The 17,119-nt window shown below is 39.2% G+C and overlaps 1 protein-coding gene across 1 annotated transcript; it reads right to left on the bottom strand.

The window, feature by feature from the left end:
* Nucleotides 1-423: 423 nt before the first annotated feature.
* LOC125917570 (condensin-2 complex subunit D3-like) lies at nucleotides 424-16,264 on the bottom strand. The gene is made up of 8 exons (XM_049623739.1): nucleotides 16,101-16,264; nucleotides 13,836-13,990; nucleotides 12,193-12,355; nucleotides 3,575-3,759; nucleotides 2,765-2,929; nucleotides 2,595-2,656; nucleotides 2,312-2,399; nucleotides 424-576 (listed from the first exon to the last, which is right to left on the bottom strand). The coding sequence occupies exons 1-8, from the start codon at nucleotides 16,162-16,164 to the stop codon at nucleotides 439-441; spliced, it is 1,020 nt and encodes a 339-aa protein (XP_049479696.1). The 5' UTR covers nucleotides 16,165-16,264; the 3' UTR covers nucleotides 424-438.
* Between the last annotated feature and the right edge of the window lie 855 nt (nucleotides 16,265-17,119).

Genomic DNA, 17,119 nt, shown 5'->3' with positions numbered 1-17,119 from the left:
GGAGCCTGTTTCCGATTCTGTGTCTCCCTCTCTCTCTGCCCCTCCCCTGTTCATGCTCTGTCTCTCTCTGTCCCAAAAATAAAAAATAAAAAACGTTGAAAAAAAAAATTAAAAAAAAAAAAAAAAAAACAAACATAAAAGAAGTAACTGTCATTGCTCAGTGCCTGGCCTTACAGGCTGGTGGGAATCAAGCTGGAGGCTGGTGCTAGCCCATGAATTAGATTCTGTATCCCTCAACAAAGCCCCAGTGCAAAGGCTACCAACAGTGACCCAGACCACATGAACCACAGGAGCTCTGAGGTACTTTACTTTGATCCCAAAACCACAACAGGACAGAAATCTGTTAGTTTCCATAGGTGTCAGTAACCTCGGTAATACAGGGCCCAGAAGACTTAAGGGAGAGTGATAAAGAGAGTAAAATGCCAAGCTGTGTGTGCTTCACCTGATGAACTGCACTGCCTGGTTTCTACTGTTGATCACTGGTGATGTAACAGTAAGGGGAGCACGATGGGCTCCTTCGCCTGCTTCTACCATTAATATCACATTTAGCATTTGATGGAAAACACAACCTATAACCTGGAAGAGAAGAAAATTCTATTTAAGGCATGACTGAGAATTCAAGGGCCTCAAAGATAGACATGCAGACCACAGTAAACCATTCCAAGAAGATAAGTCAGATTAACACAGCTTTTGGGTGACCACTGGAAATGTTTCTTGGATAATTACCAAGTATTCAATCAACACATGATGAAAACAGTATGAAAACACTGCTTATAGATAATGACAGGAGTATCATTTAGTTTCTCTCCTCACCCTCTCAAACTGCAGCCCTGAAATTAGGGCAAATAGAGAATTAATTGTCACTTCTAAACGGCAAAAAAATGCTATTGATAATCTCTCACAGAATCTCTTACAGAAACAAGAATACTTTACACTTGAATTTTCCTGAAGTTTACACTGCACCTTCCAACATTTCTCATATAATTTACTCACCTAACCAATTCATTCATTCTGTAAATAAAACATGTACTGAAAACCAAATATGTGGCAGGCATTGTGTTAAGTTCATATGTATTACTAGATTTTACTATATTTGATCTTAAACCTCACAAAAACTGCAGGAGGTAAGCAAGGCATTCCTACTTCATATGTATTATTATTTCCACTTTACACCTAATAAAAGAGATTCCAAAGGTGAACTGCCCAAAGTCAAGTGATTAAAAGTCTGGCTGAACCCGACATTGTCTAACATCAAGTCAATACTTTCACAATTAAAAAAATCCTACATCTTTAGAGGCACTGTGGACCTAAAGGCATAAATTTCCCAATCCAGCTAATCTTTCCAATTTTATCAAGAGCATGGAAATTGAAAACATTCATGTGAGTTCTAACACAGCCATACTTTAAACACAGAAATGATAACGGTATAATAAATGATAAAATATAGCACATTTTCTAAACAACAAGCATTATGTTCCGCATCTGAAGGGCATTCTTTCATTTACTCCTCCTGACACACCTAAGAAGATTGAGGCTTTGGAAAGGCTGAGTACCTCATACAAGAATACACAGCTAGACAGGGTGGAGCCAGAATTGAAACACAGGTGTACAAAACCTGGCCCGAGAGCCTCAAACCTTCTTATTAACCACCATGTAACTCGTCCTAGAAATTATGTGTAGCACAGCCACCAAAAGTCATATGACTTCAGTCTATCACATTTTTGGCATGATCTTGTTTTATTAATGATATACAAGTGTATTAACACCATAATGCTAAAACATCCTTGACTCCAATGTTTAGATAGTGATACTGATAAGGCAGCTCAAAGGGCAAAATCCACATATGAATACTAACCAGGAATGATAACTAGTAATATTTCTGTAGAATTCTCAACTAAAATGATATAAACATTTTAGAAATACTGAAGTGCACATGAAACTTGCCAAGCATTGCCAAGGAAAACTTGAAAATTCCATGACTGTCTAGTCTTTTCAGAACAACCTGGTAACTATTTCTCTAAATATAACACCCTGTTCAGTGTTCTTCCTACCTAATCTACACTGGAACCATTTTTTATGTATGAAACCTAACAATAATTTGCCATGGCCTCCAAGTATTTGAATATCAGTTTGGTTATGAAGAATAGGCAGCAAATAGAAGTGGTGATGCTTTTTATGCTACACATGATACAGAGTCGCGAAAATGACCTAGTTAAAATGGCATCACATCAAATGCTGCCAATGGTTTTCCATTATGATTCAGATTCTTTCAATTCAACTAGGAACTAAATTAAGTCCTTGTCTCCTTTACCTTATCTCCCTCTCCATGAATTGGGGAGCATAGCAAATACAATCCATGATAGGCCAGTTCTGGTATGTACTTTGCTTGGTTAAGGCTTCTAAAGAAAAAGACAGAAGATTAGTTAACGGATATGATTTTATTTGGAATATTCACTAACCCTATAATCAACCACATCCAAATGAATAAACTCTACCTATGTGCCAATTAGGATAAAATAGCATTTATACTTCTGTGAGATCAAAATTTATTACATTACATTTAAATTTCAGCATTGGAAGAATGAGAGCCTCACCTGGCCTGTGTAACATGAAATTCATGAAGAACTGGTTCAAAATTAGTTAATGCAACAAAGACCTAGAAAATAGAACAAAGAAGAGGCCTGATTATTCCTATTCATTAAGTATTAGCCATCATCTCTGCCCTTCTGAGGTTGCCCCAAGGATTTTTGGAATTCTCACTTACTTCTATACAATTCTGTATACACTGTGGCTTTTCTTTCAGGGAAAACTTGGACAGAAGCCGTAAAAAATTCTTCAACAGGTGAAAGATGGCATTTCGAATTTGACAAAGGTCTCGGGCAGAAAAGCAAATACTTTCCTCATCTTCCTGTTCTTCTAGTTCATCCACCTAGATTATAAAGCAGTATATAGGTGACTGCATAGTAATGCCTAACACTTTGTCCAATGGTTTTCAATGTACTCAGATCAAGTCTGTTAAACTCCAGGTGGTTGCTGAGCTTCTGAGGTTATGGGACCCTGATCGGGTCCCTTAACTGCTCTGTTTCCACAGCCAGAACAGTAAATCATTGGACCAGATGACTGTACAGTAGTTTTGAGCTCTGCGTTTTTGTGTCAATGGGAATTCTTATGTTTCTTGGAAGTTTTCTCTACCTAGTCAGCACACAAGAATTTGGAATTAATGTTATTCCATTATGCTCTTATGGACATGAGTCCTTAGTATACTTCAACCATCCTCTCTGATGACAACAGATGATGTGCAAATATACATGTTCAGATATTGTCAAGCATACCTGGGAACAAGGCTGGGGAGAGATTATGGGGAGGCTGGAAAGATGAAAAGGTAGAGATATATATTCTCAGCAGTAAATGAAGCCTGAGAAGCAACTTAAAGTCACACTGGAAACCTGATGATGCTTTAGGATCATTTGGTTATAATCACAATGCTTGAAACCATATTTTAATATAAAGTTAACACTTATATCACAATCATGTGTTCGTACAGATACATTTTATTATTCTACTTACTTCTTACCTCAATATCTTCTTTCCTGGGTGGCTTTCCTCTTTTCCTATTTCCTCTTGGATTAGCCTCAGTGTTCTTAGGCTGTTCTTTCTTTCTTTTCCGATTCAAGTTAGATTCCTGAGGCCAACTCTTCTTTAGAATCTGAATACATTTGTCAAACATCACCTGGTGGAATACTTGATTGGCTACACTGCCTATTCATAAAGAATAAAAGTGGGTTAGATTTGTCTTTTTTTTTTTTTTTTTTAAGTTTACGTATTTGAGAAAGACAGAGAGTGCAAGTGGGGGAAGGGCAGAGAGAGAGGGAGAGAGAGGGAGAGAGAGACAATCCGAAGCAAGCTCCACGCTGCCAGTGCAGAGCCTGACGCGGGCCCCAAACTCTTGAAACCACGTGATCACACATGAACTGAGCCAAAACCAAGAGCTGGATGCTTAACCGATTAAGTCACCCAGGTGTCCCAAAAATAAAAAGAATTTTTAAAAAAGGATGTCATTATGCATTGAATATATGTAGACACTAGTCTGTTTTATAATTTACTACCATGAAATACACACAAATCTATCATAAAAGTTAAAGTTTATCAAAACTTACACACACAACACTTACAGGCTGTATGTGGTGGAATGCATGGTTGAGAGAAATATAAACATAAAAATGCAGTGTTAAGTTATAATGGCATACAGCTACTGTACTACTATCATAATTTTATAGCCACCTCCCATTCATATTGCAATGAGCTTGAATACTGTGGGTACCCACTTAACACCATTTGATGCTAATCATCTCAGTATAAGCAGATTGTCTCTACAGTAAACTGTGTATTGCAGGAAAAAGTGATCTCTTGCAGTTTTTGAGTATTTTTCACTGTGTTTAGTCCAGTGCTGCAAACTGTGAACAACACCATGGAGCCCATATGAAGTGCCACTAGTGAAGTGCTCACAAGAAACAAAGAGAATTCATGACATTACAAGGAGCAGCCTGACTTCGGATTCTGTCTCTCTCCTGCACTGACAGCACAGAGCCTGCTTCGGATTCTCCGTCTCTCTCCCTCTCCGCACCCCCCCTGCTTGTGCTCTCTCTCTTTCTCAAAATAAACATTAAAAAAAAAAAGAAAAGAAAAGAAAGTGCAGCTTTATGTGGGTGTAGGATTGTTATTAGAAAGCTATACCTGTATGATTCAAGAAAAAGCAAAGTCATTATATGACAACTTAAAGCAAAAGGAAGGTGAAGGATCTAAAGTAAGAGAATTTAATGTCAGCAAAGGATGGTTTGATAACTTTAGAAAGAGATTTGGCTTAAAAAAATGTCATGATAACAGGAGAAACAGCTTCCACCAACCAAAAGGCAAGCAGACAAGTTCCCGGACACCTTTAAGAAAATCACTGAGAAGAAAGGACATCTGCCTGAACAAGTTTTTAATGCAGACAAAAGTGCCTGATTCTGGAGAAAAACATCCCAAAGGACATTTATTAGTTGAGGGAGAGAAGCAAACACCAGGATTTAAGGTAGGAAGGGATAGGTTAGCTCTACTGTTTTGTGCAAATGCAGTCAGGTTTATGATCAAGACTGCACTTTTCTATATAGCTGCTAACCCTAGAGCGTTGAAGGGAAAAGATAAACATTAGTTGACAGTCCTTTGGTTGTAAAACAAGAAGGCCTAGATAATGAGAACCCATTTTTTGGATTGGTTCCATTGATGCTTTGTCCCTGAAGTCAGGAAGTACCCTGCCAATAAATGACTGCCTTTTAAAGTTCTTTTGATACTGGACAAAGCCCTTGGCCACCCAGAACCCCATGAGTTCAAGACAAAAGGCAGGGATCTACTTGCCCCCAGACACATCTCTAATACAATCTCTAGATAGGGAGTCATAAAGACTTTTAAGATTCATTACACACGGTACTCCATGGAAAGGACTGTCAACCCTATGGAAGACAATCCTGACAGAGGGCACATCATCGAAGTCTAGAAGGATTACACCACTGAAGATGCCACTGTTGTTATGGAAGAAGCCATGAAAGCCATCCAGCTCCAAACAATAAATTCCTGCTGGAGAAAACTGTGTCCACATTTTGTGTATGACTTCACAGGACTTATGACAGAGCCAATCAAGGAAATCATGAAAGAGACTGTGGATATGGCAAAAAAATGTGTGTGTGTCGGGGGGGGGGGGGGGGGTTCAAGATATAGATCTTGGAGAAATTCAAGAGCTAACAGGCCCAACACCACAGGAATGAACAGAAGATGATGTGCCTCTGAATCAGTGCCAGACAATGAGAAAGAAGACACTAACAGGGGTGCCCGGGTAGCTCCAGTCAGTTAGGTGTCTGACTTTTGATTTCATCTCAGGTCATGATCTCATGGTTCGTGGGATGAAGCCCTGCTTCAGGCTCTGCACCAATAGTGCAGAGCTTACTTGGGATTCTGTCTCTTCCTCTCTCTCTCTCTCTGCCTCTATTCTGCTCATGTTGTCTCTATCAAAATAAATAAACATTAAAAAAAAAAAGTGCCAGAAAACAAATCGATGTTAGACAATCTAGCAGAAGGGTTCTGATCATTTAAGACTGCTTTTCACTCCTTTCTTTTATTACATGGACTCTTCTATGATATGGGCACTGAAACTACAACAAATGATGGATAAAGGATTGGTACCATACAGAAACATTTTTAGAGAAATGAAAAAGCAGAAATTCAGACAAATTACAATGTCTTTCTGTGAAATGACCCTGTGTGTACCTCTCTTTCCACCTCTGAGAGAGCAAGACCAACCCCAGCTCGTTCTCCTCCTCCTCCTCAGCCTACTCAACATGAAGACGACGATGAAGACCTTTCTGATGGTCCACTTCCACTTAATGAATAACAAATAATCATCATGCTGTACAGTCAGTGATCTTATCTGCTGTGCATGTGTTATCTTCGTGTGAACATCTAATAAGTGTATAGCAAGAACTATACAAGGTGTTTCTGTGTTCTCATCATCATTACCTAAGTATTCACGGTGTAGGACACCATGTGCAAGATTTGAGTAGAAGTGGACAGCCTATTCTTACATAGGCATAAGGTGAGTAATATTTAACATAAAATTAACAATATGTTAATTTTCTTACTGTTTTAGAACTTTAGGGGCACCTGGGTGGCTCAGTTGGTTCAGCATCCAACTCTTGATTTTGGTTCAGGTCATGATCTCATGGTTTGGGAGTTTCAGCCCCATGTCAAGCTCCACACTGACAGTGCAGGGCCTGCTTGGGATTCTCTCTCTCCCTCTCTCCCTGCCCCTCTCCTGCTCTCTCGCTCTCTCTCAAAATAAATAAACTTTAAAAAGAACTTTAGTTTCAGGGGAGCCTAGGTGACTCAGTTGGTTAAGCATCCAACTTTTGATCTCAGCTCGTGTCATGATCTCATGGTTCGTGAGTTTGAGTCCTACATTGGGCTAACACACTGTCGGTGCAGAGCCTGCTTGGGATTTGTTCTCTCTCTCTCCGTCCCTCCCCCTGGTCCCCCATGTGCTCTCTCACTCTCTCTCTCAAAATAAATAAACTTAAAAAAAAAAAAAAAAAAGAACTTTACTTTCAAAGAGTTACATTACCATATAGTATCTCTTTTTCTCTGGTAACTGAAGAAACTGTGTATCAGCCTATCATCACAGGTGTTTTTTTTTTTTAATGTAACAATGTTTCCAATGCAGCATTATGAATACAGCTGTAATACTGTATGCCATAAAAACTTCATAATGATTCATTCATTAGTGTATAGCCTAGGCTCCCATGAACTAATCTTATACTACACTACCATAAAGCAATCATTTTGCTGCTTATCAATGCATGAATCGTTATACCTATAAATAAATATGAATTCCTTTTTCATGTTATCTTTTTATTTTTTTGTCTAATGTTAATAATACCTATAACACCTAAAGTGTTTTGTATCCCATAAGACAACACTGATATAGGTACTCACAGCAAGACAATTCATCTTGTAAAGAAAGAATGCAAACTTATGGTACCGATACAGTATAGTACTGTAATGTGTTTTCTTTATGATTTTCTTAATAACATTTTCTTTTCTCTAGCTTACTGTAAGAAAACAGTATAAAATAAATACACAATAATATGTGTTAATTGACTGTTTATGTTATTGGTAAGACTTCTGGTCAACAGTAAGCTATTAGTTAAGTTATGGGGAGTCAAGAGTTACACAGGGATTTTTGACTGCGCGAGAGGTCAGTACCCCTAAGCCCTGTAATAACATTTCAGGATAGTCCTCAAATATTTGGAAATTGGATACACTATTAAATAACTCAGAGGTGTAAGGAGAAATCACAAGAAAAATCAGAAAACTGCTTTCGCTTCAATGATAATGAAAACAAATCATCAGAATTTGCAGGGTGCAGATAAAGCTGTACATAGGGAAATTTGCCAGATAAGAGAAGTAAGTGAGAACAAAGATCTAAGCAACCACCTTATGAAATCAGAATAAAAGCAAATTAAACCAAAGTAAGATGGAAGGCAATAAAAGACCAAAATCACTGAAATAAGAAATGGACAAAGAATAGAGTATAATCAATAACATCAAAAGTGGTTCTTTGAAATGATCAATGCAATTAATAAACCTCTATCTACAGGGATGAAAACAACAACAAAAGGAATACAAATTATCAATCAGACATGAAAGAAGACATATCACTACAGATTCTGCAAACAAAAATCTTTCCAAGCAAACTGCATGCCTACATGACTTCATTATTGAATTCTACCAAAAATTTAAGGCAGAAGAACAACCAGTTCTTCACATACCTCCAAAATATAAAAAAGGCAAGAACACTACCCAACTCATTCTATGAGACTGGTATCCTGAAACCCAGGCCAGACAAAGGCATATCAAAAAAAGAATGTCCCTTATGAATACAGATGCAAAATCTTCAATAAAATATTAGCTAACAAAATCTGACAACACATAAAAAGGTTATACACTATCATCAAGGAAATGCAAAACTAGTTTAACATGAAAATCTATCAACATAATACATTCTATTATTGGAATAAAGAACCACAAGACCATCCCACAGATACAAAAAAAGCAAATAATAAAATCTAATATCCTTTCATAATAAAACACTCAACAAACTAGGAACAACAATCTCATAAAGGTGATTCTTACAACAATCACAGCAAATATCATATACTTAAGGACAAAATACTGAAAGTTTTCCTTCTGAGATCAGGAACAAGACAAGATGTCCACCTCCTGACTTCTGCTCAGTACTATACTGGAGGACCTAACCAGGGCCAATTAGGGAAGAAAAAGAAATAAAAGGCACCCAAACTGGAAAAGAAGTAAAATTATGTCTACTTACAAGCAACATGATCTTATATATAGAAAATCTTATTAGTAACAATAAATGAGTTCAGCAAAGTTGCAGGGTATGAGATCAGTAATAAAAAATCAACTGTGGGGCGCCTGGGTGGCGCAGTCAGTTAAGCGTCCGACTTCAGCCAGGTCACGATCTCGCGGTCTGTGAGTTCGAGCCCCGCGTCAGGCTCTGGGCTGATGGCTGGGAGCCTGGAGCCTGTTTCCGATCCTGTGTCTCCCTCTCTCTCTGCCCCTCCCCCGTTCATGCTCTGTCTCTCTCTGTCCCAAAAATAAATAAAAAACGTTGAAAAAAAAAAATTTAAAAAAATAAAAATAAAAAAAAAAAATCAACTGTACTTTTCTGATTTAAAAAAGGCAGAAGACCTGAATAGACAGTTTTCCAAAAAGGACATACAAATAACCAACAGGCACATGAAAAGAAGTTCAAAAATACTAATCATCAGGGAAATGCAAATTAAAACCACAATGAGATATAACCTCACACCTGCCAGAATGACTAAAATCAAAAAGACAAGAAATGACAAATGTTGGTGAGGATGTGGAGAGAAAGGAATCCTCATGCACTATTGGTGGTAATGTTGGTACAGCCACCATGGAAAGGAAATAGCACAGAAGTTCCTCATAAAATTAAAAATTGACATACCCTACAATCCAGTAATTCCACTACTGGGTATCTACCCAAAGAAAAACACTAAATCAAAAATATAAATGCACCCCTATGTTCACTGCAGCATTATTTACAATAGTCAAGACATGGAAGGAATCTAAGATTCCATCAATAGATGAATGGATAAAGAAGATGTGAGATGGAAGTAATGGAATACTACTCAGCTATAAAAAAGAATGAAATCTTGCCTTTTGCAACAACACACATGGACCTAGAGGGTATGTGCTACATGAAATAAGTCAGACAACGGGGAGCCTGGGTGGCTCAGTGGGTTAAGTGTCTGACTTCGGCTTAGGTCATGAACTCGTGGTCTGTGAGTTTGAGACCCGGGTTGGGCTCTGTGCTGACAGCTTGGAGCCTGGAGCCTGCTTCAGATTCTGTGTCTCCCTCTCTCTCTGCCCTTCCCTGCTCACACTGTCTCTGTCTCTCAAAAATCAATAAATGTTAAAAACAAAAAAATAAAAAAGAAATGTCAGACAAATATCGTATGATTTCACATATAAGTGAAAACTAAACACAAAACAAACAAAAAAAGCTGAAACAACCCATAAACACAGAAAACAAACTGGTAGTTGGTAAAGGGGAGAGGGGTTGGGAGATGGGCAAAATGGGTGAGGGGAAGTGGAAGGTACAGGCTTCCAGTTACAGAATGAGTAAGTTATGGGGATAAAATGCACAGCACAGGGAATATACTCAATGGTATTGTGACACCATTGAGTGGTGACAGATGATAGCCTCACTTATGGTGAGCATAGCATAAGGTAGACTTTTCATACAGACTTATCCAAACACTATATTGTACACATGAAATTAACATAACATTGTATATTGACTATACTTAAATAATAAATAAGTAGATAAATTGTACTTCTACACACTACCAGTAAACAATCTGAAAATGAAATTGAGAAAACAATTTCATCTACAATAGCACGGGAAAGAATAAAATACTTAGGTATAAGTTTAACCAAGTAAGTGTACGTTGATAAGTATAAAATGTCATTGAAACAAATTAGAGAAGACCTAAATGGAAAGACATCCTGTGTTCATGGATCAGAAGACGTAATGTTGTTAAGATGGCAATACTCCCCAAATTGATCTATAAATTCAGTGCAGTAACTATCAAAATCGTAGAAACCTTTTTTTGGGCAGAAATTGACATGTAACTCCTACAATTCACATGGAAATAAAAGGGACCCAGAATAACCAAAACATCTTGAAAAAGAACACACTATGATTAAAAATTAAGTATCAACAGCATCCCAACCATAATCTGGAAACATTTAAAAACAGAAGGTAATTAGCAAAAACACTCTCTGGAAAGATGCAAGTAGCCAATAATGAACAACACTCTTTGCTTTGGCATAAATCTCAACCTTAATCAGAAGGATCTGCATCTAGCAAGGGAAGAGAAGAGTAAAACTGGGTTCCTAAAATCACCACTCTTCTGTGAGACAACTCAGTTCCAACTGAGATATTGCTTAGCAACTAAAGTCTTTAGGAACTTATTTCAAAAGTCATGATTGGGAGCTTTAACAATAATATAAATTAATGTTCAAGGCTTTATATGTCTTTTTACCAATTCCCAATCACATGGAATAAATCCTTAACATTCATTACAAATGAACTTGTGTAAACTATGACAAGCAGCATAAATGCTGACTAATCTTGTGATTTTCTTGTCTATATGAACTTTAGGTTCTCCAGCCACATCTCCCTCTGTTCCAGCCTCTCTTACCTTAGGTTTGGGGTGTGTAGAAGGGACTCCTTTATTGCGCACAGGAGGAACAGCCACCTGAGCGCTCTGACAATAAGGGAAGTAGAACAGTGCTCATAAATAGACTCCTTTCCTGTGCTTTCCTTCATCAAGCATTACTAGCTATTCTCATGTTTTCTTTATTAGAATGGTTTTAACCTATTTTTCCATATCTGCATAGGAGAGAGATATATATATAACACAATGACTCTCCAGCAGTCTTTCTCAGTCTGGACGGGGAGTCAGGAGATGAGTGGGTGGTATCAGGTTTTTATACTAGATGGTGGTGGGTGGAAATGGAGCTCTTATAGCTTGGAAACAAACCCCTTCAGCCTTATCCCTCTGATATTAATCGTATTAGGTTATAGACACAGCATATTACAAAACAAACACACTTAAAGAAACGAGGCTTGGGGCGCCTGGGTGGCTCAGTCGGTTGAGTGTCTGACTTCGGCTCAGGTCATGATCTCACAGCTCGTGAGTTCGAGCCCCACGTCAGGCTCTTTGCTGACAGCTCAGAGCCTGGAGCCTGCTTCTGTTTCTGTGTCTCCCTCTCTCTCTGCCCCTAACCCACTTGCATTCTGTCTTTGTCTCTCTCAAAAATAAATAAACACTAAAAAAAAAAAATTTAAAGAAACAAAGGAAACACATTTCTTGAACACCTATAACAAGCCATGTTTTTCACAGACTCATTGTATTTAATTTTTAGAACGACTCTATAAGATGGGTTGCCCCTGCCTCATTTTATAAGTGAGAAAAAGAAATACAAGAGTTCAAAACAATGTAGAAATTTAAAACAAAAATATATTTATCTTATGATCAAATATCTACATACCTGGTACTTCCAGCAGCAGAAAATAAAGCCCAGCAGCATGAAGGCCATACTGTCGATATTGCACACTGACACTTTTCTTATGGACTGTTTGAACAAAGTGATAGAACAATGCCACCAGTGCCCTGTGAGAAATACTGTTTTCAATGAAGAAGGCCCATATGCTCTGTGGGGAGGGAGAAACATAAAAGCCAATAATTAGAGAAATTGGAAAATCTCCTATTATTTAATTTTTGCAAGTATTTAGTACCTTATTTTAAAAAAAAAAAAAAAAGACCAACCTGGCTCCTAATTCTAAACGTTTGCTATCTTCTAAGGGATTGAAAAAAAATTAAAATGTAGTATTCAAAATTATAAAAATAAATAAGTATATAAGAAATTTAAATAATTAGATATCAAAACAATTTGGGGATAGGTTTGAAGCATATATATTTCTGAAATTATCATAGCCAAAAACTATAGTAAGACCTTTAGGACACCCTATATTTGTGTTTACTCAAAGAAGTTACCCATCCAGCTATATTAAATGTACTCAAAATCATTTATCGCTCTAATTACTAAATGAAGAAATTAGAGCCGTTTACTTAAATGTAAATCTCTATGGGCAATGGGAACAGGAAAAGAAATACCTGAAAGTTTCTCCCTCAGCAGATTTCATAAGTAGCCAAGGTGAGAAAGGAAATATACCCTAGACTATAAACCACTATTTTATTAATTGTATCGTGGTTCCATGTTTTGCCAATTAAACACATGATAAGGAAACGGGTTATTTCTATAAACCAAACAGCAGGGAACTAAATGATTTATCCTAGAGTACCTTGAAAAAACCACAGGCCCACGGAAGTTCAAGCAATCAGACCCTATACTTGCTGTTCCCCTGAAGACAGGGAAAATGGCAAGTAATGCCTTGGCTTAGCTACACTAGTTAGCATGTGCCACTTTTACAGAAGAGCCCATTTAAAATCCTGTCAGTACTCTGCATTCTTTCACCATGAAACTTCTGGAAGAAATCACCTCCTACCTTTATAGTAGTTACCTCCTCATTCCTAATGCCACTTCAGCTCCACCCCACTTCCCTGTAACTGTGACCTTACAGGTCACCAAGGATGATCCAATCACCTCTGAGGGGTGACTGTGCCTGCCCATGACCTCTGCAGCACGTGGTACCTGGCCACTTCCTGGTCTTCATATCAACACTCCCCACACTCTGACTGTGCACCTATAGGTCACCCTCAACCAGCTTTTTTAAACTTGTCCTGTCCTCTTCTCTTCCTCCCTGACCTCATGCATTGTTGCACTTCATCCATCACCTTGACTCAGAATTGAGAGGACTCTATCTATTTTATTAAATCTTCACTTCTTTCCTAGTCTTCCAATTCACATTTCCAGTGACCCATTACATCTCTCTAAGAATTTCCTAACAGAATCTCGCATTTCAAAGCCTAAATCTGAATTTCCCCACTTGACTTAGCTATTAGCTACTAGGATTTTCTAACAGATGAACCACATTCTTTATGCTATTCTTACCATACTCCTTATGAACTGTATACTAAAAAGGCTAAGCTTCAGATTAGATTAGACTTTCATCTTCCACTTCTAACACCTAAAGATGGCTGGTTCGATTTTTTTTTTTTTTTTTTTTTTACCTCTGTAGATCCATGTTCTTCAGTAGCAAAGGGAAAAACACTTTCATATAGTTTTATAAATGCATTCAATCCAGACTCTATGATTTCTGCTTCTATGCTGGGATCCAAAGGTTCGGTCTCTGTAAAATCCAGTTCCCACACTGTGTCCACCCATTCTAGTGGGAAAATGCAATGAAATCAATAGTTTTTCTATCACAAGTAAAACACCAATCATTTTAGACACCAGGCACGTTCAAAAACAAAAAAGGAACTAGTCATAATTCACCAGAATTATACAATAGAAGTGTAGCATAATTAAACGAAAGCAGAAAAGGTTAAAACATCTTTTTTAAATCAGAACTGACAGCTGCTAAAAGATTGGTCATCTTCTGAAATTATCAAGAAGGAACACACATTTTAGATATGACAGCCTTATGGAATGACACATCAAAACACTAATGATATGGCTACCCCATAAGTTCATTCTGGAGACAGGTTAATAAAAGAATGCCTCAGATGTCCCTGTGTGAACTCTTGCAATCAAGTTAATAAACCCAAATAAAGCATATAAGCACAAAGGGGCATGTGAAACAACTGACGGTTTACCACAATTTAATTATTCATTCACTCTTTCCTAATCATTCTCCTAACAAATACGGTCTTCTTCCTAAAAACGTTCTATCTTTTCCTGTCTCTTTCTTTCATATATTCTCCCATTTATTTTATATGCATATTTTTAAACATATACCAGTATTTTTACTTCATTTCTGGATTACACCTACCCAAGTCTCAATGAAAAAAGAAAAGATCTGGTGTCAGGAAATAAAAAAATTCAGGGGAGCCTTGGTGGCTCAGTCAGTTGAGTGTCCAACTCAGGTCATGATCTCACAGTTCGTGAGTCTGAGTACATCAGGCTGCTCACTGCTGTCAGCACAAAACCTGCTTTGGATCCTCTGTGCCCCTCTCTCTCTACCCCTTCCCTGTACTCTCTCTCTCAAAAAAATTTTTTTTTCAATAAATGATAGCGACTATTATTATTTTTACGATGGATCAGTGTTAAAACAGTAACAGGTACGTAAAACACTACACAGCATAACAGAAAATATTATGGGAGAGGTGGGAAGGATGACAGAGGTGGGAAGAATGATTCTGCTTCAATTGGACCTAAATGTGGGAGTTTACCAGGGAAAGAAATGCAAAAAAAATGCATCCCAGACAGAGGGAACTAAGAGAAAGAAAGTATAACCTGTTTAAAAATGAACAAAATAGTTATAGCACTCAGTCTTCGTGTGAAGGGGGAGAGTCATTATTAGTATTCAGCAGTTACTATGTGCCAGGTATTAATCTTCACAAAACTGTGAGGTGGATATTATTTTAATCCTCATTTGACATGTAAGGAAACTAAGGCTTCGCAAGGTTAAGCGTCTTGCCCAGTGATACAGAGATCGTAAGCTATGGAACCAATCCCACCCATTATTTTGACTCAAAAGGTTAAGCTCTTAGAAAAGAACACTGCAGTGAATGGTGAAAGCTCTTACAGGGTATGCCAAAGATTTGGTATTTATTTAACAAATAGAAGGGTAACATTAAAGGTTTAAAGACCTGACAGGGTGACGATGGTGTTTTCAAAAGTGACCCCAGAAGAGATGCGGGGAATGGGCTGGAAGAGTTAGCATGAGAAAGCTGCTTGGATAATTCAATTGCATAGGTTGCCCATAATAAGGGCTTGCTGATGGACAGCAGCATCAGGAAAAGGAGCAAGGAGAGACATCTCTGAGGGGAGGACAACCGGTGGTTGTAAGCATGAAAGATGAAGGAAGAATGTTATGACTCCCAGGTTTGTGGATTGGCTGCTACCATTAGCTGGCTTCAGGAATCCCAGTTTCACGCATGTGACGTTTGAGGTGCCTGTGAGACATCCATTTAAACCAACGAACATGAACTTCAGGAAGTAAGTCTGAACGAAGAAATAGATTTGCTATGTAAAACCACAAAAATGGATGAGGCTGTCGGTGAAGATTTGCAGAATAAGCAAGGCCGAGAAAACATGCAAAAGAACTAAAAAACCAGACAATATAAGCCCCCCCCCCCTTTTTTCGTTCCTTTACTAGGTTGAGCCCCTATTCAAGAGCTGGCTCGCCAATGCCCTAGAGTGCACAGACCTGGAGATCCCAGAGTCTGCCAAGAGGAGGGCCCCACCCCCACCCCAAGCCCGGGCAGAGGAGCACCGCGGTGGCAAAGCACCACAGTTCGGCCTCCCCGAGACTCACGGCCTCGTTTTCTCACCAGGGCTGAGATCCAACGGGCACCAGGGCTGCAGGCCACTCCCAAGGCCCGGCAGCGCCACCATTATCTCCCAAGAACCGGCTAGCCACCACGGTGGTCAACTTTCAAAGCTCGCTCCCGCGCGCGCTCCAAGACGTTCCTGCGGACCAATCACAACGTGGTGGAATTTCCCACCGACTAATCATAGTGCTCAGCAGTTTCCACTCTATTAACCAATGAACAAGGTCTTCTACCGCATGCGCAAAGAATGGGGCGGATAAGGGACTGTAGATTGAACCAAGGTTCCACGGGGTGATTTTTTAGGTTTCCCTTTAAGTTAGGGGGCGGGGGCCAATAATTAAGTTAAAGCTTAATAGAGTTTTTCTCGCCTTATATTTTTTAATGGGACGACTCTTTAAAGAGAATTTAAGACAGGAACCTTCGTGTATTAAATGTCACCTTTGCCCCCCATCAAGCGACATTTCCCGTGAGTGTCAAAGGGCTACCTTTACCCTGTCAGACAGCGATCGAACGTTGTATATATTCGAATGTGGATGGTAGCCTAACGTTTATCGAACTAAAACAATAAAGGAAAACAAACAAACAAAAAAGCACTCAGAAAGTGTATCTCCAGTTCTTTTAATTCTACGGGATGTCTGGCCCCAAATTCTGGCAAAACGCCGTAACTGCCATGTCAACTAAGGGAAAGGCCGGCCGCCCTTTCTACCACTGCACATGCGCAGTGAGCACACCTTCCGGCAGCCGGGTGGTGAAAGCTACAGAGGCGGAGGCGAGCGCATGCGCGCGGTGTCTTCAGCGCGTCCAGGCTGGAGACTGCGCCCCCCTCTGCACCTCCGCCCGAAGCTGCCGAAGCACCTCGGTGCGTTGCACCTCCAGAGGCCAGGGCTGGCTATCTGTGCTGCTCAGCCCCGCACCCCACCCGGTGGGCGGCTGTGGCCACGCACGCCAGGGATCTGCACTGCCCCCCTCCAGTTGCATTGACCGCCCTCGCCCCTCACTGCCGCCGGCGGCTCGGGCTC

The sequence above is a fragment of the Panthera uncia genome, unplaced genomic scaffold (assembly GCF_023721935.1).
Source record: "Panthera uncia isolate 11264 unplaced genomic scaffold, Puncia_PCG_1.0 HiC_scaffold_2023, whole genome shotgun sequence".
Classification (NCBI taxonomy): domain Eukaryota; kingdom Metazoa; phylum Chordata; class Mammalia; order Carnivora; family Felidae; genus Panthera; species Panthera uncia.
The sequence above is the reverse complement of the archived record's forward strand: the minus strand, read 5'-3'. Positions and strand labels throughout refer to the sequence as shown.